Genomic DNA, 22,397 nt, shown 5'->3' with positions numbered 1-22,397 from the left:
TTCCTTCAGACAATGAATTTCAGAGACCTGACACTTCATAAAAAAGCAGCTGACACCCACCCTTCAGTCAGTGATGCATTATGTTAGCCAACCACATTTCCAGTAAACAAGTATATAAACAAGAAAAGTAGATTTATTGTTTATTTCTTTACAGTGTGTTACTCTGAATACTTGATATTACATATCTTGGGGTCTGTGAGAAATGATGGGCTCTTGTACATAACTGGCATAAATCCTGTAGAAAGATAAAATGGAGGTTTTCTTAATAGAAAAGTAGGCTTGACTTGGAAAACTCAAAAGCCTTATCATACTTACCAAACACATGAGCTCTTTTAATGGCTTTTGTAATTTCCTTCTGCTTCTTGTTGCACAAACCTAAAGAGATGAATCATTTTTAGTCTCTTAAATCAACAATAACCAAATCATTAAAGGGTGAAAGGCATGTTACTGACAGCTCCTTCTAGCTTTGTGTGTCTTCCTACACTAACACACGTGCTTATACTGTTAAATACAAAATACGTATAATTAAGGTATATTTTCATTCCTTTATGCATACTACTAAGAATAATGCTATTACAAAATGTATAGAGTTAATAGTAGTTATTTGGAAAAATAGCTGATATACAGTTACTTTATGAGTCTAAGAAGAACATCTAATAAGAACATTAACCAGTAAATTATTTAATTTAATACTTCACATACCTGTTATATGCCTGCCGTAAATGCAGCCAGTGTGCGGAGAAACAAACTGGGAAAGAAGCTATGTAAAATTCAGAAATCCAAAGTGAGTTTAAGAACTTTTTTCAGAGAGCATTAGTTTATTTTACTACTTGCATTTTATTTTTTGGGGTTTTATTTGTTTTTACAAAACTCAGTTCTACCTAGAGACAAGAAGTATGGCTTCGAGCTAGACAGTATTTTATGTGCCACATCATTTAAGCTATATCACAGTGGAATTGGAATCAAAGACTCTTTGGTAAATAACAAAGTCGTAACACCTGCATATAGGATTAGTAGATGAACAGCTTATCACAGCTACATTATTTGACTTTTATCTGCACACATTCTTACTCTTAAGTTTTAAACCCCTACACAGATAATTTTTTTTATTTTTGTGGACTTCCTACACGCATATTTAAATATAGTGAACTAGTTACCTTCATCTAAGGACAGGTATTTTCAAACTCACCTGCACATTCTTATAGTCCACATTTATTCCACATAAGACACATCTTTTTGGAGGTTCTTTATAGGGGTTCTCCATTTGTATGGGCTGAAATTAGAGAATTAATATAATCTGTAAGCTTCACAAGAATATAAGGAACATACATTATTTTTATCCTTTGGGCAAAACATGCCTTGGAACCAAAAGCAGTATTTAGTGCGTTACTGAAGTTTTTCCAATACCTTTATCTCCATTTCTCTACACAGTGTTCAGTACCTAGCAATCTAAATGGTGTCTCACTGCTACACAGCCTTTTAAATCTCAGTAATAATGACAACGTAACAAGTCAACTAAAGCAATCAGTAGGATAGTGCTTACACCCTTTACTTGGAAGGCAGTATCTACAGAAGCTGGTAGTAAGGTAGTTCTGTCTAAGAAGCCACAAGGCTTTCCTCAAAATAAAATCAAAGCAAATGGCCCGAGGGAGCTCCTGCCCACACACACACTTTAACAGGGAGGTTCCCAAAGGCCTCCCAAGCCTCACAGCACACCACCCAGCACCAAATCCTTGCAAGACATGAGCAAAAGGAGAAACTGTTTTTGCAGACATAGCTGGAATTTGGGCAAAAAAATGTTTTTTAAAGTTTTCACTGGTACCAGACAATATGTTCTTATGACATAACAACTATACCTACTGCATTCTCTCAGGTTTTCCCAGCTATATACAGGAAATCAGTTAGTACTGCCAAAGGTTTTTTACTCCAAGTTTGAGTTACTGAGAGTTGCTTTAAGTGACCGCAGGTAGATACAGGGCTACAGAGCTCCAGCACCCGGTGACAGACAGACACAGACACACCCCCCAGCACCCGGTGATATGCCCCCACCCTCCCCCTCAGTACTCGGTGATATGCCCCCCCCCAGCACCCGCGGGGTACTGCTGGGGCCTCACCTGGTCGGACGGGTCGAGCGGCCGCTCATGCTGGAGCCGCCGCGGCTGCTCCCACAGTGCCGCTACAAGGTAAGAACGATAGGGTTAGCGATAGCACGGCGGGAGAAGCGGCCGCGCACACACCCCCACCCCGAGGGGCACGGCCGCTCATCTGACAGGGGAGGGACGAGGAAGCAGAAGGAACACACCCGGCATCAGCCGGCGCCAGGGACTCCACGTCCCCACCGCCCGCGCCGCCATGACACCCTCCACAGTGCCCCGCCTCGGCCGCCCCACTTCCGCCTGCGCGGACTCGCGGTGCACGAGAGCGATGGCTGGCCAATGGGGCCCGGCCTGCCCTACTTGAGGCAGGCGATTGGCCACCACCTGCCGCTCTACCGGGGTAGCGCGCGGCCGGAAGCGATGCTGCGGCGGCTGGCTGCGGGGAGCGCGGCGGTGCGGGGTGTCCGCTCTCCTCATGGCGGCCCTGCCTTCCGCTGGGGGCTCGGCTGGCGCTCGCCGTGCCCTGCCGCGACTGTGACCGTCTCTGCGCCGCTTACGCGCAGCCCCAGCCTCGGGGTGGAGGCTGATAGCCCTGCAGTGGCACGAGGCGGTGGTGATGGCCGAGCCCGGTCCCGCAGTACGGAGGAAGAGCTGCCCCGGCTCTGTGCGCAAGCGGCGCCAGGCCCTGGTGCCGTGTAGTACTGTCTGCTCGCCGGTGGCTTGCAAGAAGCTGAGCTCCGGTGGTGAGGGGCCCGCGGCAGAGGCCACGGTACGGGGATGGCAGGGTACGGGCATTCTGACGCTAGGCGCTGTGGCGGGGTGGCTGAGCCCAGGCCGAGCCTGTGGGACACTGACCGGGGAGGGCCTTGCTTTGTGTGAGAGGGGATGCGTTTTGGCCTTCACTAAAATACATCACTACTAAGTAGGTATGCAGGCATCATGTCTGCTTGTAGATTGCTGTTCCGTTGAATTAAAGTATGCATTGCTTTAGAGTTAAGCTGCATTTTCCTCACAAGCAGTGTCAGAAAAACACTTAACTGTCTTGTTAAGTTGGAGAAGAGTTAAATTGCATCTGATGTGTGTGGTGTACAAGTTATGCTTGCCCTCTTTGGTGTTACTTTGGGGTATTAATACTTGTGTTTTTTTGCAGTGTAGTAATGATAGTGAAGAAGACATGTTTGGCGACTATGACAGCTTTTATGGAAATGATTCTTTGCTAGCTCAAATTGATGATACAGAGCACGAACACCTACAAGATAAAAATAAGGATATTAAAGCAGACGGAGAACTCATACTTGGCAATCTTCAGTCAGGAATTTACCAGGAAAAGGACAATTTTTCTACTTCAGAAAATATGGTTATCCTTAAAGCTGACAAAGAGGATGCTTTTGAAATGAACAGAAATGACCTGTTAGACAGCAATCAAGAACCAACTGAATCTATTTCGGATGACTTGCCATCATCACAACTTTTGTATTTTGCAAAACTGAATGAACTTTCTTCTGGTTCTAGAACATCTCCACTCTCAGAGAGAAAGCGTAAATGTAAGAAGTCTTCAGACAAAATCAGGAGTCCATTGTCTTTTTATCCTGATGATGAACACAGGAACAGACCTACTGACTTGTCCTCACACTCTAACTGTGCTTTATTTAAAACTGACAGTCTCAAAGATAATCTGAAAAGTGCTATGACTGGAAATGCCAAAGCTCAGACTCTGCAGGTCTCTAAGACCAAGCAGCTTAAAGAAGCTGTTTTATCTGAAGAGATTTGTGTTGCTAGGAAAACTATTGAATCATCTTCTGTTGATATAGGCCCTTTTTATGGATTACCTAGCAAAGTTAAAGATCTATTCAGACAGTTTCGAGGGATTGAAACACTTTATGGTAATGTAACTAATGTTTTGTTGGAAAAAAATTGCTAGTGAATTATTGCCTATTTTACCTATTACACTGTAAAAATACTTAAGGTAATATTTATTGTAAACATGTTAAGAAAGTTGTTTTATTAAGTGGTTATTCTTGGTTTTTAGGTGGATGGGAAAGGTTGATATGGCTTAAAGAGTACTTTGTAAGGCTCAATCACCAAAAGCTTTTAGCAGTTTATTGAAGAAAAATAGACGCTAGTCTTAAAGTATTCTATATCAAACACAAATATTTTGATACTGGTTAACATGGCCCTGGAGGCTGCTAATAATTCTTTTTTAATTTTGCAGAATGGCAGCATGATTGCTTAATGTTAGAATCTCTGCAGCAAAGAAAGAATCTAATATACTCATTACCAACCAGTGGTGGAAAAACACTTGTAGCAGAAATAATAATTCTACAAGAATTACTCTGCAGGCGGAAAGATGTTCTCATGATCCTGCCATATGTTGCCATTGTCCAAGAAAAGGTCTGGATACAGTGTTTCTGATACTGCTTATCTTTTGTGATATACCTTGTTATTTGTCTGGTTATAATACTAATTCTTGCAAACTCAATGATGTTCATAGATAGATGGTGGTGAGTGACTTCTCCTAGATGCTGCTCTGAGGGTCAGTAATATTGCAATAAAAGACTTAAATTGAGGTGAAGATGCTGCATTATAAAGTGTGTTGGATTTTTGAAATAATAGCTTTTTGCAATGTTACATATAGTTCTGCAGTCTTAGAGCTGTACTCCCCAACTTGCTAAAGAAATGGTCTTGAAATAAAAACTTAACAATTTTTTGATATAAAGGAAAAGTTAATTTTAGAGAACAGATATAACCCAAGCTTGATAATTTTTGTAAGCACTTCAGCTTTACAATTGGAAAAGGTAATCGTAGCTCGTGTGTTTTCAGGATTTCAGCCAGTTCATTGTGATTTGTGTTGGTTGAGTTCTTGAGGCAGGTCTGAAATCTGAAAGGAGTGCGAGTTTGTTCTCTAATTGATCTTTGGGTTTTTACAGGTTAGGGGGTTATCAAGTTTTGGGATAGAATTGGGTTTCCTGGTTGAAGAATATGCAGGAAGTAAAGGAAGATTTCCACCCATCAAGAGGAGAATAAAAAGGTCTCTTTATATTGCTACTATAGAAAAAGGACATGGTCTAGTGAATTCCTTAATTGAAACAGAGAGAATTGATGACCTCGGTCTGGTTGTAGTAGATGAGGTATGCTACAAGATTTATTCATATTTATAATATGCAATTTTTTTATATTTACAATATGCAGTTATTAGCAAAGAGCAGTTTTTTGATTACTTGGGGGTTTTGTGTACTTATCAAATTATTACTAAAGTTTTTTCTGTATTGATACATAATTTCGTAATACTTAAATCATTTTTCTTTAACTGAAGCATTTGCTGCTATATCAGGACAATAGATTCTATTTTGAGAGATCTACTGTGTTAGTGGTTGGTGTTGCATTACTTAGTAACTGCTTGTCAATTAGACATCTTTAATGGATTAGAAAAAAAAAGAATTAATTTTAATCATACTGAATGTATTTATGAATCCCAGAACTGAACTCCTAAATGTGAAGCCTTAATACTTTGCCTCTGGTGTTAATAATCACTAAATGGAACATCAAAAAAAACCCAAACCAAAACCAAGTTACATTTAACTGTGACAATTGCCCTTTAGTCTCCTTTTTAGTAGTGTGGCTGAGTTGTGCTTCTAAGGGTTGTTTGTGGGGTTGAATCACAATGTGTTACATCTAACAGAAATGTTTAATTTATGGAATGATTCAGGCTGACTGGCCTTACTTTAGCCTAATAGCTTCTAAACACAAGGCAGCTTAAGAACTAACTTCTATTTTTTCTGAAAGTAGCTGGCTGCTACAATGTTTTTGACGTTAACTTGCCCTGTAAGTGTTGCTTAACACTGTTTACAATCAAAATCACTTTATACTGGTTGCTACAAAGATCTCCCCACTGTTTACTGTCAGGAGTTAACTGTTTATATCAGTTATGGTCTAGTTAAATGGAAGGTAGATCTTGTTATCTATGTTTGCTTTTGGGTCTGTTTTTCTGTGGCTCTCAAGTGTTATTTCAGTGAGGCTGTACCTCTGGAAGAGCTTAGCAGTCAAAATTTACCAGAGGGGTGTCATGAAGAAGCTCAAAAACCACATTCCTGTAATATTTGTTTAGGACTACATAATTTTGATTTGTTTTGTAGAAGTATTCTAAATTTAGTAGTAATCTTGCATTTTCTTTTTCCTTTCTTTGCACAGTTGCATATGCTGGGTGAGGGAAGCCGTGGAGCAATGCTGGAAATTACTCTTGCAAAAATTCTTTACAGTAGTAGTAAGTCATGGCTACACTTAATGTTATTAAAATATTTTTGTGACAGCATCTCTAGGGAGAAGCCCTACTTTAGCTTTCTGGATTTGTGGTGTTCTGGCTGCTTTTGAAAAGCATGGTATGACTCCATGCAGTAACAGTGTTTACTTGTTTAAGTCTTAATCAGTTGACCCTGTAATGATGGGCTGGATGGTTTTGAAGCTTTTTTGATACTACTTCTCCAATTAAATGCTTCCATAGAGAAGGATTCCTTTTTTTATGTTTACATCTCGGGTAATATTTCTTAGCTATATCCCCCTTCAAACCTGGTACTTCGGTATTTAAAAAGATTAATGATGGAGGCTTATAAATTAGATACTGAGCAGAAGTGTTAAAAATTGTGAACATGGCAATAAATTCATGTCAGTTTCTGTTTTACAGAAAACACGCAGATCATTGGCATGAGTGCAACTTTAAATAATGTTGGAGACCTGCAGAAGTTCCTGCAAGCGGAGTACTATACTAATAATTTTAGACCGGTCTGTATGCAAAAATACCATCAATTAGTAAAGAAGATATTTGGCTTTAAAACTATAGCAAATCTGTTCAGGATTGTATTGCAGCTTTTGTGTTTAATTTCATGCTGTAGTGTAATATGATGCCTGCTACTGTTGGCAATTGTACCAGTACAATAAATAGCACTATGCACAAATGCAGGTACCTTTATATTGTTGTGTTAAGCCATTTGTGTCATTTTATCTAAATCAATTTCTAAATTACAGCTACTGTGATAAATCGTTGCAGTTCATTTGATATAACTAGAATCTGTACTACTGGTACTTGAATGATGTCATGACAATGGTTTATGGATAGTCCATGGGATATAATATTTGTCATTCTTTGTTAAAATTAGACATTTTCTCAAGTCAGATAATTAAAACAAATTCACTTAAAAAAAAAAAATCTTACTGGAGTAGAGTCTGTGCTTGTCTACATGGAAGTATGTATATGAAATGCGATGCTTAAAAAAAACCATGAGCTGTACATCAGTAATAGCTTAATCTTTAGAGAAGGTTTGGTAATTCAACTAAAGTTTTTGTTTATGGCTTATGTCTTCCTAGGTAGAATTAAAGGAATATGTAAAGATAGGAGGCACAGTTTATGCAACTGACAGCAAAACAGAAAGTGGCTTTACTTTTTCGCGTTTCCTTAATTTCAAGGTAAGACTGAAGTGCTTATAACTAATTCAAAGAAACTATGAAATGTATTATTTTTTACACTGATTTGTTTACAGAACTTTTACTGAAGAAATTACTTAAACATGGTCATTCATTTGTAATACTTACGAGACAGAAAATAGTAGGCTTTGGGGAGGGAAAAGGCCTTTAAAATAATGAGCACTCAACTTTATTTTTCACTACTTTACAGCTCATTAAAAGGTTTCTTCAGTATTTTGACATGTGAAGAGCAATGAGTTTGAGTGTTCCAGATAAACAATGCTTTATGGTTTGGGATAAATTTCCTCAATAGTTGATCACTCTTAGATGATACCAAAAGACGACATCTCTTTTTTATTTTTGTCAGTTTATTACTGCCTTGTAAGGATTCATTTCAACCTTTAAAAATAACAGTGTGTGTTATGGTAGGCTGGCAGTAGCACAAGTAACATCACTATGGTGTTGCTGTAAAGAAATTGTAGTATTAAGAGGAAGAAGCAAAGCATTCAATTCTTGCATCCGTTTATCCCTCAGTTAAAGATGTCTTAAACTTTCAAGTGAGGATTAGGAGAAAAACTTCTTCTACAACTTCTTACAATTGTCACATTAAAGCAAGTGGGAGTGTTCTAGTGAAGGTTGAGAACAGGTATTGAATACTTGGTTTCTGAATTAATTTCTGTGTTTAAATGTTTGTCAATCTGTGATAGTATTCTAGTAATCTGCAGAAAGCAGATCCTGATCACATCGTTGCACTGGTTACTGAAGTTATTCCTAAATATTCCTGCCTGATCTTTTGTCCCACTAAAAAGAACTGTGAGAATGTGGCTTCAATGGTGTGCAAGTACCTCAAGAAGTAAGTGTGTCGTGACTTTTTAATTGTATATGGAATAATTGGTCAGAAGTTAGGAATTGTCTTCACTAGTTTACAAGTGATTTTCCTTGGTTATCAGATGTAAGTGCTTTTAATATGGGATCATGTGGAGTTCCTGACTGCATAAAGGATGGCAAACTGCTCAAGGCTCATTAAACAAATGTTTTAGAAAAAAAAATATTTTTTTTAAACAAACTATTTGAAAAAAATGGTTATTTGAGGACTAATAATGAAGAAAAAAGGAAAAGCTTACTAAATTAAGCTAACCTTGTGTCCCTTTGGCACTGGTCTCTGCAAGCTTAGGAGACAAACATTCTTCTCTATAGCCTGGTATTTGATCATGTGTTACTAGTTGATTATCTCTGTTCCATACCTACTTTGTGAATGTAAGTTTTACAATGTAAACCAGGCTTTGTTAATTAAAGGAAGTAAGACTTAAGTTTGGTTTCATTTAAATGTGGTTTGATCAACTCATAATGGTCTAGCAAGTTACATTTTGTGTAGGAAGAAATTAAACAAAACTCCTCCCTTGCTATCAAAATTGAAACCATTTTTGATGTATCTATAATCTTCACTATAAGCTGATACTGTCCCTATTTCTGTTCTTCAGTGTGCTCAATACCCACACCCAGTCAGTATTTGGTCCTTTCTGTACCTGCGCTTACAAACAAGAAGAGTTCTGTTGCAACTTAATCAGTCTCCTGTGTATTGCTGTTTTAAAGTTACTAGAAATAACTGTTTCTCTAACCTACATTAGAGGAATGGATAATGAACAGAAATAGACAGTAAGCATGTCTTGATATTTTTTTAAAATAATTAATGATTGATCAAAGTCTGAAGAAACACTTTTCCTCCTAGAGAATTTAGAGCTCACAGGGAGAAAGAGAAACAAGATCTCATCAAACACCTCAAGAACATTGGAAATGGAAGTATCTGTTCTGTTCTGAAGCAAACGATCCCTTACGGCATTGCCTATCACCATAGCGGCCTGACAAATGATGAAAGGAAAAGTGTAGAGGAAGCATATTCTGCGGGTGTCCTGTGTCTACTTGCTTGCACAGCTACTTTAGCTGCTGGAGTCAACCTGCCAGCTAGAAGGTTAGTAACTGGAACATATTTCATTGTTACATTGATGTTTGCTTTGTGAAAAAAATTGCTTTGACAACTTGGAAACGTCGGTGCTGTTTAAAGTATGTTTCTGCTTTTACTAGCAAATTGGAAGTGTAAGGGGTTTTGTGTTCAACTCGGGACAAGAGTGCAACATTGTTACATAGGAAATATCAATCTGTAGCAAGTCCCTTAGAATGCATAACTGAAGAATACTTACTTAAATGGATTAAGGAAACGCTTCAGTATTTTAGTAATGTTATCCAGAAAAACAAGGAATTCATGGTGGTTTCTTTACATGTGGTCCTAAGAACAATGTTTAAATTGTAAAATAAATCGTTTCTAAGGAAATGATTTTGAATGTGTTTTAACACAAAAATGTGTTATCTTTTCTTATACAAGTGCTGATGATACATGGCTTCTGTACTGTGTATGGCCAACAACTGTTTGCCAAGAATCCAGTTTTGTGTGCGTGTATGTTGGAATAATGTGTCTGAGGGGAGAAAAAAATTCATACAGACAAGTGTTGTCTTTCTAGCATATAGCTGATATATGGTCAGTGTTGCTTAGTAGAGTTTATATCTCAGTAATTTTCTCTCTTAAACTCAAGCCTTTGAATAGATGTAAAGACGAGTTCCAAAGGTTCTGCTAAACATAATAAACATGGCTTATCATTCAATAAGCCTTAAATTGTAAATTGTGTTGATTTACACAGCTGTTCAAACAGGTGCATTTGATTTTTATTAGTTGCTGAGCAAGGAGCATATATAAAGAATGCATTTGTAAAATTTTATTGCTACTTTAATAATTCTAATGTGCAGCATAAGTTACTGAAGATTTCTTTACAGGGTTATTCTCAGAGCTCCTTATGTTGCTAATGACTTCCTGAAGAAGAACCAATATAAACAAATGATTGGCAGAGCTGGTCGAGCTGGTATTGACAGTGCTGGAGAAAGTATTCTCATAGTGCAAGAAAAAGACAAACACTTGGTAATTTTTACAAAGCTGTTGGTAATTTAAATTGTTGGATTAATCTACTGGTACAAACGGGAAGAGCTGCCTGTCTTAATTTTTGTTCACTTAACATTGCAAATATTTGACTTATATAGTAATACCTATAAACTACATTTATGTGGGTTTTTTCATATGTGAACTGTGAACTTCAGATGTCTGCGCTTACTTCCTTTATAAAGCTGAGCCATGCATATCACTATCTTAAAAATATTTTTTTTAAAACTAATGAATAAGTATTTTCCCTGAACTAGTATGTTTCTTGCTCTTTATAGGCTCAGCGTTTAGTTAACAGTCCTTTGGAGAACTGTTACAGCAATCTTCTGCTGGAGTTGACCAAGGGAATGCACAGCCTGTTGTTGTCTTTGGTTGGACTGAAGGTATTGGTTGACTCTTCTCTGTGAGTAACTTAAGTGCTTGGGAATGGAAGGAAAAGCTTCTCTATTGATTCTATAGAAAAAAAACCAGACTTCTAAAACAGATGGCCTTACAAGTTCAGAACAGCTTCTGATCAAATAAGGACAAGGATTTGATTAGTCTTTTAATTTAACTCCGTTACCAAGTAATCATGTAACATGACGATTTCCTTATGTGTAAAAGCCAAAATTATATCTACCTTATGGTTCATTACAGTACTAATAATGTTTCCATTTCTGATACTAGATTCAAAATACCAACAGAAACAGTGGAAACAAATTAACACGCAGTAGCTAGAATAGTGGAATAGATGGAGACCAGTCTCATTAGATCCATCATAGACTGTCTATTGTTCTGTTGTCATCTATTTCTGTAGAAACACATGAACAGGATATCAAACTGCTGCTCCATTCAGTAAATTTTTTCATATAGCTTATGAAATATGTGAAATGACCACTTTAAAGATGCTAATTGCTTACAAAACTGATGCAGATAGCAGTTACCCATGAGGAAGTCAACACTTTTATGTGCAGTACCTTGCTGGGTGTTCAGCAGCATCTGCTATCTAAAGAGAAGAGCCTCTCAGAGGTAATTAAAGATGGACTAGAACACCTAATAGAAAAAGGACTCCTGGAAGGAAGAATGTCTGGGAAGAACCGCAATTCCAAATATACGTTAACAATCACACCGTTGGGTAGAGCTACATATAAAGGTAAGACTTCTTTTTTTTTTATTCTTGTTATAATCTATTTCAACAAAACCTTTCATCTCAGCCTTATCTCAATTTGATATGCTTTCCCATCTTGTCTGAAACTACAATGAAAAATAAGTTGTAGAGAGACAGTTTTGATTTACTAAATTACGTTCATCCCCATTTTCGGTCTAGCACAAGTAGTGCACGACTGAACATGATAGGAATGAAGTGTCATAACAGTGGTCGCAATGGAAGTAAAACCAGAACTGTAGCCCTAAAAGATGGAAAGATTTGTGTTGGGGATTTCTTGACCTAGAGGGAAGCTTGAGAGAAGGAAGTATATGACATGTAGACCAATTGCAATAGAGAGTATATCAGAAAGTTCTGATATACGCAAAAAGATAAGGGGTGTGGGATGCAGTTGGAATAGGATGAATCTCTGAAAGATTCCTTCAGTCTACGAGATTGTTCCAGGATTTCATTAAAGCCAAGGCAATTCACAAACATTACAAAACCACACACAGAACAGACTGCCTTTCCTCAGCTCCGTTTAACTGCTCGTGTTAGAGTAATTATTCAAGTTACATTTATTTTTCTTCAGTTCATACAGTATAACTAGCTTTGATGGAAGATAAAGGAAATATTGATTCTATGTTAAAGTCTGTTGCACTTAACTCTGTATGCCTGTTTAAAATTGCAATACGTTGTGTGCTTATTATAGGATCTATAGACTTGGCATACTGCAATCTTCTTTATAGAGAATTGAAGAAAGGTTTGGAAGGGCTGGTTCTTGAGAGCAGTCTTCATCTTCTGTATCTGACAACTCCATATGATCTGACTTTTAGCTGTAACCCGGACTGGATGATATATTTGAGACAGGTGAGAATTTACTAGCAAACATGCATTGGGGCATGTAGTAATTCTGCTTATTAGATTTTAAGTAAGTTTGTACACATAGGAAGTTTAGACAGTAGGTAACAGCTTGATGAAAGTTAAGATATGCTACTTTATTTTAGTACCAGGGCAGAAGTGTTTTCCTGAACTGCATAAAAATCTAGAGTTCTCTTTCGCATTTATAGTGTTTGACCCTGTTTGGGGGAAACAGTGATGTGAAACACTTCTCTTGAGTTGCCAGCACTCCAAATCCTGACTCTAACCTTGGTGCTAGTGTTGCTGTCATCAGAGTCTGGTTAATCTCAGACAAGACTTTCCTATAAACTAGTTATATGTAACCACATAGTCTTGCAAGAAAGCCACTGTTAAATTAATCAATAGACATATTTAGCTTCGGATGCTTGCTGATTTAATCTGTAGTTTAGGAAGCAAAATCCACTAGAGGATATTAAGTCTTAATGTGTTTTATATCTAATGATTAACACCAGCCATGACTGCAACTATTACACTGTGACCAATACCTTCCTACAGATTACTATGCTTTTGTCAGACTTAGCAGCACAGTCCATGCTCTGTGCAACTACTCTTTTCTATGAAGTGTTGTAAAGTACAGGTAGTGCTAAAATCTATATTTTCTTAAAATGTGGCATTCAGAGATGGACAGTTACAGATAAACAAGTAGGCAGAGAAGCTGCAGATCTGACTGTCTAGTAACTAGCCTAGTGACAAAGTACTGCATAGAGATATTGAAAAACACTGTTTCATTTTGAGTAACAGATTTGTGTTTTCTATAATATTAAAATAAATATCTGAAAGTTCTTTATAAATTTTTACTTTAGTTCAGCCAGCTCAGTGCAGCAGAGCAAAAAGTAGCAGATATTTTGGGAGTACCTGAAAGTTTTATTACAAAAAAGGCTTCTGGTCAAGCCGTCAAAAAGGTAGGCTGGAGATTTCTCATACCTAAGATGACAGTTCAGTCATTTCAATTGATTATTTACAAATTCGAGATTATTACTGTTCTACTTACTAAAGTTCTTTTAACCTCATTGATTGGTTTTCTTTAATGTTGTTTAATGTCTTTAGGTATAATAGACATGTTTTAGAGATCTGAAGGACTGTAGTGCTAGCAGTATCTTGAATGTGATATTGACTTTGAATTTTAATTTGCTTTATTCCTAGAATGTAGACAGTACTGTGGCAAACAGGCTTTATCTGTCATTTGTCCTTTATACCCTACTGAAAGAGACAAATATATGGAGTGTTTCAGAGAAATTTAATATGTCCCGAGGATACGTGCAAAATCTCCTTAATTCTGCTGCCTCATTCGCCTCCTGTGTTCTACACTTCTGTGAGGTAGTGTGTTAAATGAATTCCAGTAAAATCATTGGGATTGGTTTTGCAAAATCTGGAAGTTTTTTTGCTTTGATTATAACAAAACACAGGTGGTGTTTTGCATAGAAAAGGTGAAATACTTCTTTTTCACCTTTCAAAATTATTTTTCCTGTTCAGAAAAGCATACTTGTACAGTGATACTCACTATAGCTAAAGTAACCTGTATGCTGTGAGACTGTGAAAATATACAAATACAGAGCATTTAATCAGTGTCAGTGCGACTGGTGAAATAATTGCCAATTTTACCTTTCTGTTGGAAATCAGGCTATCTGGTTGTGCAGTGTCATCTTGGGAAAAGAGCTGACTTGGCTTGGGTTTGGGGTTTTTTTTCTGTATTGAAATAATGCATTGCTTATCCTTAGAACTGCCCCACCTTTGGGATGTTCAGCTGAAGAGTGCTGAATACAACTCTGCAACCAGCTGAAAGGATAACTAGAAACAATAGTGCTTCCCCTGTCTAAAAGACAAATATATGCTTGTTGCCATAGCAGAACTCTTATCAGCCATACCCTTCAAATACAGAGCGTAGGATCTGATTCTAGTCATCTTTGTCTCTGCAGGAATTGGAAGAATTCTGGGTTTATAAAGCCTTGCTGACAGAACTTACCAAGCAGCTGACATACTGTGTTAAGACGGAACTGATCCCTTTGATGGAGGTAGCAGGGGTTCTAGAGGTTAGTAAACCTGGCTTTGTGAGATATTTTAATGTAAACTTTAATGCTAAATGTTACTGCTTTCAAGTATATCTGGAAGACCAAGCTAGTCTTTTATTGAGAATTTGGTGTAGTGCAAATTTTCTTGAAAAGAGTCCTGCAGAGTAGGGAAAAAAGTAGTATGTTGAGGAGTTGTGAGCCAGAGCCAATAGTGTTTCTCTTCTGACTCCTACCACAGCAACAGTGAAAATGCTGTATTTGGACAATAAGTTAGCTATATACTCAGTGGGAAAACAGAGCCCGGGTTTCTTTTGTGGTAAGGATCCTTCAGTTCATGGTAGTAAAGAGGAATAAGGATTTAAATATTTTAAGTTAGAAGATCCTCACAGAAGTATGTGAAGTCCTATTGGGAACTTAAGCTTTTACAATCACTTGCAGTGCTGCCTGTATTTAAAATAAGAAACTTAACCAGTCTCTGAACTGAAGACTCTTATTAAAGCAGAAAATCTTTTAGGGCTTCGGTGCAAGGTTATAAGTAATCACTGGACCTCTTGGCAAATTATCTAACTTGCCTGTCCACCCTGTTGTTAGAATCGGTTTGTCAGCAAACCACTGTATTTTTAGTGGCGGTACGGTTTTATTCTTAGAAGCCGAACAATGATGAAGACTTAAAGCCTAATCAGATTTTCTGAATTGGATGCAAAAGCTAAGTAGTCTTTTTTTCCCATGGCTTACTCTGTATGGGAGTGTTTCTGTGTAAGGACAAAACCAGCCTGGACAGCATGAATCTGCTGAAGTTGCGTTTTAAAGGTGACTCTTCAAAATTGTTGCTATAACCAGGGTACTTTTGCACTGGAGTTAAAACTATACCAACAGCTGACACTTGTAGCAAGTAGAATTTGATCTTGAACAGACATGATTTGCTTATATTTGTGTGGATGAAGTAACATCAATCTTTAGGTTATTGTAGTGAAAGAGAAAATTATTTCTTGCACATTTACTTGTACAGTTTTCAAAGAGCAGTTTAAAACCTTTTCATGAGACTTCGATCATTATTGGAGGAAGGATCTGTGTCACTGGTCATACTGTGCAATTAACAGCCAAATAGAGCACAGAAAATCTTTGTTGGATAAAAATAACCACAGTTAGTGGTTATTTTTGGTGAAACTAATGACACCTAGTTCACATCAATGAACATGTGTAATCCTCTGTTACCATGGAGGAAGATAATATATTGTAAGCTGTTACCTGTTGGATGCTAAAAAAACGCACATATGCCATCAAACAAATGTCTTTCTATTCCTTGTCACCTCTTTTAAGAGGTGTGGGGGGGTGGAAGCCCAAAAGATAATTGATCAGATGTTTGGAGGTGTAACACTTATTCATCAAACAGGTTTTATTTCATAGCGCAGGATACTAAAGCGTTGGGTATACTAAATTACTCCGCTACTGTGTAGAAATGCATTTTAGTTTAAATTTTGTAAAGCTCTAGCAGTATTTGTTTTGCAAAGGAAATGTTTGCCCCGAGACCCTCTGTTGAGAAAATACTGCTTGGCTATTTTACATAGCAACGGGATCAAACCAAGCTCAGAAAGCAAGTAATGCACACACCCCTTGCACTGGTGATAATCAAATTCCAGAAAATCTCTCCTGTGATGTATACCTGTCCTGTATATGTGAGCTCACAGCCATGACTTCACACAAAACGAGAGAAAGTTACCGTGGTATTAAAGGAAAAATCATTTATAAGCTTGAAACAGGAAAGTATAGCCTTTTTTGGAATCTTGTTAAAGCTTTGTTCTGTGAAAATTCTGTGGGGAAAAAAATGGATAAAATCAGCACCCCTTCTGCTTAGACACCTCCAAAGAATGCAAGACAGTCATTCCTGTCAGTGATACTGAATGCAGAAAACATGTAAGAAATGAGGATGTCAGAGTTGGTATCACCTAGGCTTAAAGAAGATAATGATAAATGGGTTCCTAAGAGCTAAATAAGACTGTACGGGCCAGTAAATCTTAGCGCTAAAGCTGTATTTCTGGGGACATAGATTTTCAGTGATTATTTCTGTTCTTAGAAAGATAAATCAGAGAATTGGATTGATATGCAAAGATAAAAATTGAGTCTGGTGCAGTGATTGGCACTTAATGGTAATTCTTCTTGCCTGTTCTAATAATTTAACACAATTTTGGACTTGCAGGCACGGGCAAAACAGCTTTATAATGCAGGGTACAAAACTCTAGCACACTTGGCTAACGCAAATCCAGAAACTCTGGTCAGGATGATTGAGCACTTGTCAAGACGTCAAGCCAGACAAATTGTTTCATCTGCAAAGGTAAGTAGAAACAAAGTTATGAAAACTTGCTTCAGAACTTCAATATGTCAAAAGTGGACATTTGAATGACATTGAAAGTGAAGGGATGCACTGTAGTAGTAAAAGCATTAGTGGATATTTGTGATCCAAATACTAAAATGCATTAATAATATGTTGAAATATTTTCTTGGCAATATAATTTATCAAAGATGGTTAAGAGTAATGAATTGAGCAATTGCTGACAATCTTCCTGCTCCTAAATGATAAGCAAACTTAAACTTTTCTTGAAACAGTTTCCTATAGATTGGATAGTGGAAAGTTGTGCTCTTTTCCAGAAGGGCAGTGAAGGGCAAAAATGTTTAACAGCTTGTCTGATGAAATGCAGGTATTAAATGACTACCTTAGTCTCTGTGCTGAGTCATCATCACTGAAAATGCTGGATTCTGCCTCAGGATTTACCTTACAGAGGTGCTAGTGGTAGTTGTGATAAAAGAACAGGATTTTCAGGTTTGTACAGATGGAAGCCAACAAGGTGTAGGGTTAACCTCACCTATTTAGGTTGCTATTGCCATGCCCTGGTATTTGCTCTCTAATTGTTTGCCATTTTGATTATGCATTATGAGAAGGGCCTTCACTTAGTATCTGTCTCTAAGGCACACTTAATGCCTTAGACACATGTAAATAATCCAAGGGAAAGAATCTGTAGCAAACATTAGATTGTGCCTAAACAAAAAATACACTTATCAAGTGGTAGTACTTTCTCTCCTCCATTAATCATCCGCTGTTGTGCTGGCATTGGCTTCATGTTTGATTCTGCTAAAATAGCAAGTTTTTGGTAAAGTGAGGGAATGCCTAGAATAAACAAATGAGTGGTTGGTGTGAAAATGATACAGTCAGTAACAAAGTCTTAGGTTTTTTTATTCTCATGGAATAAAAGTACTACCTTTGGGGTTTATGCAATTAACGTTAAATGGCCATGACCTTTTTTGTTGTAGGCTCCTTACTGCTATTTTGCTGCTGTGTGAGCTGAAAGGGAGACGTGCAGATTCTTTACCTACATGAGTACCAAATCCAGCAATCTGCCTTACTCATGCTCAGATATTAAACTGATGGAGTTTTCTAACTTGGAAGTTAAGAGTCCTTGCATGTGTTATGCTACACATGTTGCTGGGGGACTGTTACACTCCAAATGCCAGCCACAAACAGTTCAGGGCAGTAGATTAAACAATTGCTAATGTAGGAGGTCCTATATGTCTGATGTAAAATGCTGTAGTAATTTCATATAAAGCAAGAAGTCGGCATCTTGGCAAGTGCAACTTACAAATGCTTATTCCAATATGGAAAATAAATGTTTAAGTTTAAAAATGTTCTTGTTAACAGTTCTAGACAAAACTGTTTGTTCTGTTAAATTTTGTTTATTATGATAGAACTGAGAAAATCATGTGTACTGCATGAATCTTTGTGTGTTTTTCATATGGATGTACACTAAGCAGTAACAATGTTGATTGTAGTACTTGTGAAAATGTTTGTCCTGTGAGGCAAAGGTGGTGTGGCCCTGTGAGCAGCAGCAGGAGGGTTTTTTTACAGACTTCGAAAGAAACACTGGTCTTTTAACCTGGCTATAGCTAATACTTGTGTTTGTTTTCTGATATTTTTTCCCCCCTTGTATAGATGCTGCTGAGTGAAAAAGCTGAGGCTTTACAAGAAGAAGTTGAAGAACTCTTAAAGGTGCCTACAGATATCCCAGGGACTTAGTGACCAGCTGTCATGAAGAAAAATCATGAATTCAAAAATCAGGATATTTTTAAATTACTTTGTAAAGTGCTGTAATTACAAAAGACATTAAAATATTTATTATATACCTCAGTTTTGTGCAAGTTCTGAGTTAAGAATGTTTCTTGGACAGTTGACTTCGTTTGAAGGTTTCGATTATGAACCTCTTGAGCAAATAGGCTAGAATCAAAAGGTGTGATCTTATTTCATTCCTGTGTTTAGACATAGCCCTAGGAGTGCTTTGGGGACTGAACTAACTGCCTGGTGTGTACTTCTGCCTAGAGCTTAGGTTCATAGCTGACTTAATGCCTTTACATTGGATATTCCCTGTAGGACACATGCTTGAGTGAAGTACTCCAAAATTTCTCCTTGCAGGAATCTCTGTACTCTAGGTGTGGCTAATGGAAGGAGTGAAATAACAATTGCATTACATAAAGAAGTTGTCCCAGAGCTGTGTAAGAAACTCTAAATTATGCCTAGTTTAAGCCTTGTTAAAAGAATACAAGAATATCAAATTTGTATTCAGCCTCTGGCAATACCCCAGGGAAAGAATTCTTTCAGGATGTTTATGTAAGTCTTCCAAACAGAAAGTTTACATTTTTTGAATGCTATTAAATTTCTTGCTTAAATGTTAAGGTGCAAGAAAGATGAAGGCTTGAAGAACAGATTTTTGAGAAGCCCTGTCAGCTTCTGAGACTCCATGGGCATGTGTCAGTCACACTAGTTGGGATTTTTAAAGGTATCTGGACCAGATTTGCTCCAGCAAAAGCTTAGGCTTCATGAGAAGAGTCTTGAAGGTACCTGAAACTTCTTCAGTTGTGATACAGTGCGCTCCTTTTTTTCAAAGCTGGTATGTAGCACATGACTAGTACATGCTAGAGCACTGCACATAGAAACACCTGAAAGCTGTGACAGACTGCTGGGTTAAATCATGGTAGCCAGTATACTGGCACACTTAAATATGGCGTTTCTATGTAAAATCAGGTGTCACTTCTCAGTAAAGGAAAAGTAAGGCAAGCCTTAGTTAAACTGTCTTTTTTTTTTTTTCATTCAACTTAAGTTGAACACTTGACTGAAAGGGGTTATAATGAAAAACTGATGAAAAGGCCAGTATTTTACTGCTCATTTTGCACTGGAGAAATCATAGGCAGCAATTTAGTAAATTCTTTGTAAGCCTTCATTTAGCAGAAACATGCCTCTGAGACTATATGATAATTCGTAGTGGCCTGCTAAGTTTGGATAAGTAAAATACTTGAGTGCGTTCAGTATTAAATCAGGTCAAGCATTTGAAAACAGCACTATTCAGAGGGAGCATGATTCATTTCCACTGCTAGATTTAGTGTCTGCAGGGGAATCCTTGTTACCAAAACATCAGTGCCTAAAGCACAAGTGGTTTTGGAAACCTGAGAACATGTTCAGTTGGCTCTGACAATAAGGTATAATTGGCCCTTAAGTGCGGAGGCAGTATTTGCTATGACTTGAGGTTATCTAAGTCTGTCTCTTAATTGCCTTACCTTTTTAATTGAGATATATTTTTGACCAAATGATAGATAATATGAAGTTCTCTTGGTTTATTTGTGTTATCTTCAAAAGACACATGATACTTGCTCCAGCATAAATGTGGGTACCTATCTAAGCAGTTGATGTAGCATGCATGTAGGAAAACTAACGATTCCTAGGAAAAAATGATGCCTGTAAGGCCTTACTGGTTGATGTAAAGGTTTATTGGTGCTTGATGGTGTTCCTCCAAAGTCTGAGAGTCTTGGGTGGATTTGGGGTGTGTGTGAGCAAATTATGCAAAACTATTCACTCTGAATACCAAGTTGGTGCAGTAACTGATGTTTTGGAAATAATCTGTTAATTGCTACATTAACTACGGGAGTAGTTAATGAGCCATTAACCTCTGTCATGATACTTTTTGTGACGTTTGTACTTGCATGCTAACAAAAGCGTACACTTTCTTACTATATTGTGGAGGCAAACGGCAGGGAAAAATTGTTTCTGCCATCTGTCTGTTGTTGGGCTGCTAACTGTCCATCCTCACACTTGTACGTCACCGTAACAACCAGCACTGTTTCAAGATCAGGTTCTGATGAGACACGTGTTTAGGAATGAAGTCAAATATTCCCTACAAGTGCTGGGAGCCCCTTGAAAATGTTAGCAAAAGCTGGTTTGAAGTGAGCGGGTGGTTTCAGGTCTGCATGAGGCTGGTCTGGAAAGAAAACAAGGTTGACATTTGTTGTCTCTGCTGCTCTGTTTATACAAGCTGTGCTTTGCCAGATGGATGAGTGCAACTCCCCCAAGGCTTTTTTTATGACATTTGATAACATCAGAAGTGAGATGAACGATACTGCAGCTATCTGCACTGAAACTTTGCTATATGTGTATCTGAAATGAAACTTGTCAAGCAAGGCAGTACAAATCTTTCACATTGCTTTTTCTTGCTACAGTAATAATATATGATTAAATGCTTTTTCACAGAAAGCTTTCTTACCTGGGCTTTTCGCCTGGTTGGAGATGGGAGGTGGGGGGGGGGGGGAGTGTACAACATATGCTGCTCACAGTGTTTTTGTGCCTGCTGGATGATGCTGATGTGCCTCAGTATCAAGTACTGTACTGAGCTCATCAAATACAGTATAATGGGCAAGTGCCAGAACAGGTGTTCATTGGTTTGGTGAGCGTCTGTTATGGGTGGTCATGCTATGGGAAAACTTGCACTAAGGATTGTGTTTGGTGATGTTTTGGAAGGCAAAGATTTCTCCCTTATGTCAATGGGATGTTTATGTCTTAAAGCTTGTGTTGAAGCAAAAGAAGCAACAATAGCTTACCTATGTGAAATAACAACAGGCGCTTCAGTGCTAAAGTAGGTCAAAAAAATATGACCTCTGTAGGACCATCTATAGGATATTCCTGCCAATTTCTTCATAACCTACTGCAAATTGGATCAGAGCTGTGGTGCGTGCAAGTCTCTTCAGGCTGCAAATAGTACAGAGTAAGTGTTCTTACCAAAAACTTCAGAGCGTATTTCTTAGTCTTTATGCCTATTCACTTCACGTCAGAACTTGCCCACATAGACCAGTTCTTGTGTTTGTGTGACTGACTCCCCTTCCCCTGGGTCTGTAATTCTGTACTCAGGAATCCCTGTGCATAACTTGCTGAAAACTGCCTGGAAGGACTGGGAAGAGGATTGGGCTTAGCTTAAAGTTTAGCTGTTAATTTCCATTGTGTGAACGAGACCTATTGTGTTCCCATGTTCTGGAAAGCCGCTTCCATGTAAGCTAGTCCTGCCTAGGCAGCTCTGGTTTTGTCTTTCTTTTTAAAGCTTCATTTCATCTCTTTCAGCATGGTGGTCCAGCACTGGGTATAGGTTGTAATGAGGGCCAAATATTGTTGCTTATAAGCTTTGTTTTGATGAGAAGGGAGGCTGAGTGATTTTGCAGTGCTCTGGTGTGCTCAGCAGCTTCCGTGGTACCTGAATTCATCAGCTGTAGACTCAGTGGAAACAAAGTATTTTAGCAATATCCAAAAAGCTGTGTGTACTTCGAGGAGAACTGCTAAAAGCTAGACCCAAAGTGTTGTTTCCTTCTCTGAGGAAATGGAGCGTGTGCAGTCAGAGTCTCATAACCGGCTGGGTTCAGAAATAAATCCATCTGGGAGTGCTGAGAGCTGTGTGCTGTGTCAGGACAAGGTCTGCCTGGGGTTTGACCAGCAGGGAATAAGGATA

At 38.0% G+C, this 22,397-nt stretch overlaps 2 protein-coding genes across 10 annotated transcripts; one reads left to right on the top strand and one right to left on the bottom strand.

The window, feature by feature from the left end:
• Positions 1 to 115: 115 nt before the first annotated feature.
• Positions 116 to 2,395, bottom strand: MRPS18C (mitochondrial ribosomal protein S18C). The gene is made up of 6 exons (XM_056360624.1): positions 2,303 to 2,395; positions 2,115 to 2,176; positions 1,190 to 1,273; positions 703 to 760; positions 316 to 375; positions 116 to 235 (listed from the first exon to the last, which is right to left on the bottom strand). Exons 1-6 carry the CDS (start codon positions 2,352 to 2,354, stop codon positions 159 to 161), a joined length of 393 nt encoding a protein of 130 aa, XP_056216599.1. The 5' UTR covers positions 2,355 to 2,395; the 3' UTR covers positions 116 to 158.
• A 112-nt stretch (positions 2,396 to 2,507) lies between these two features.
• Positions 2,508 to 18,766, top strand: HELQ (helicase, POLQ like). 9 transcript variants are annotated; one of them, XM_056360459.1, is made up of 18 exons: positions 2,508 to 2,865; positions 3,247 to 3,979; positions 4,309 to 4,487; positions 5,024 to 5,224; positions 6,285 to 6,357; positions 6,775 to 6,872; positions 7,455 to 7,553; positions 8,258 to 8,403; positions 9,280 to 9,519; positions 10,377 to 10,518; positions 10,815 to 10,919; positions 11,449 to 11,668; positions 12,372 to 12,529; positions 13,384 to 13,482; positions 13,724 to 13,897; positions 14,497 to 14,610; positions 16,787 to 16,921; positions 18,572 to 18,766. In XM_056360459.1, the coding sequence occupies exons 1-18, from the start codon at positions 2,713 to 2,715 to the stop codon at positions 18,653 to 18,655; spliced, it is 3,153 nt and encodes a 1,050-aa protein (XP_056216434.1). In that variant the 5' UTR covers positions 2,508 to 2,712; the 3' UTR covers positions 18,656 to 18,766. The 9 variants fall into 9 exon arrangements, with proteins under 9 accessions (XP_056216434.1, XP_056216443.1, XP_056216460.1 ...); XM_056360495.1 differs by having other exon boundaries at positions 2,726 to 2,865; positions 3,252 to 3,979; XM_056360477.1 differs by having other exon boundaries at positions 2,729 to 2,881; positions 3,252 to 3,979.
• Positions 18,767 to 22,397: the final 3,631 nt, after the last annotated feature.

The sequence above is a fragment of the Falco biarmicus genome, chromosome 1 (genome assembly GCF_023638135.1).
Source record: "Falco biarmicus isolate bFalBia1 chromosome 1, bFalBia1.pri, whole genome shotgun sequence".
In the NCBI taxonomy this organism is placed as follows: Eukaryota; Metazoa; Chordata; class Aves; order Falconiformes; family Falconidae; genus Falco; species Falco biarmicus.
This window is presented reverse-complemented; position numbering and strand designations above follow the sequence as displayed.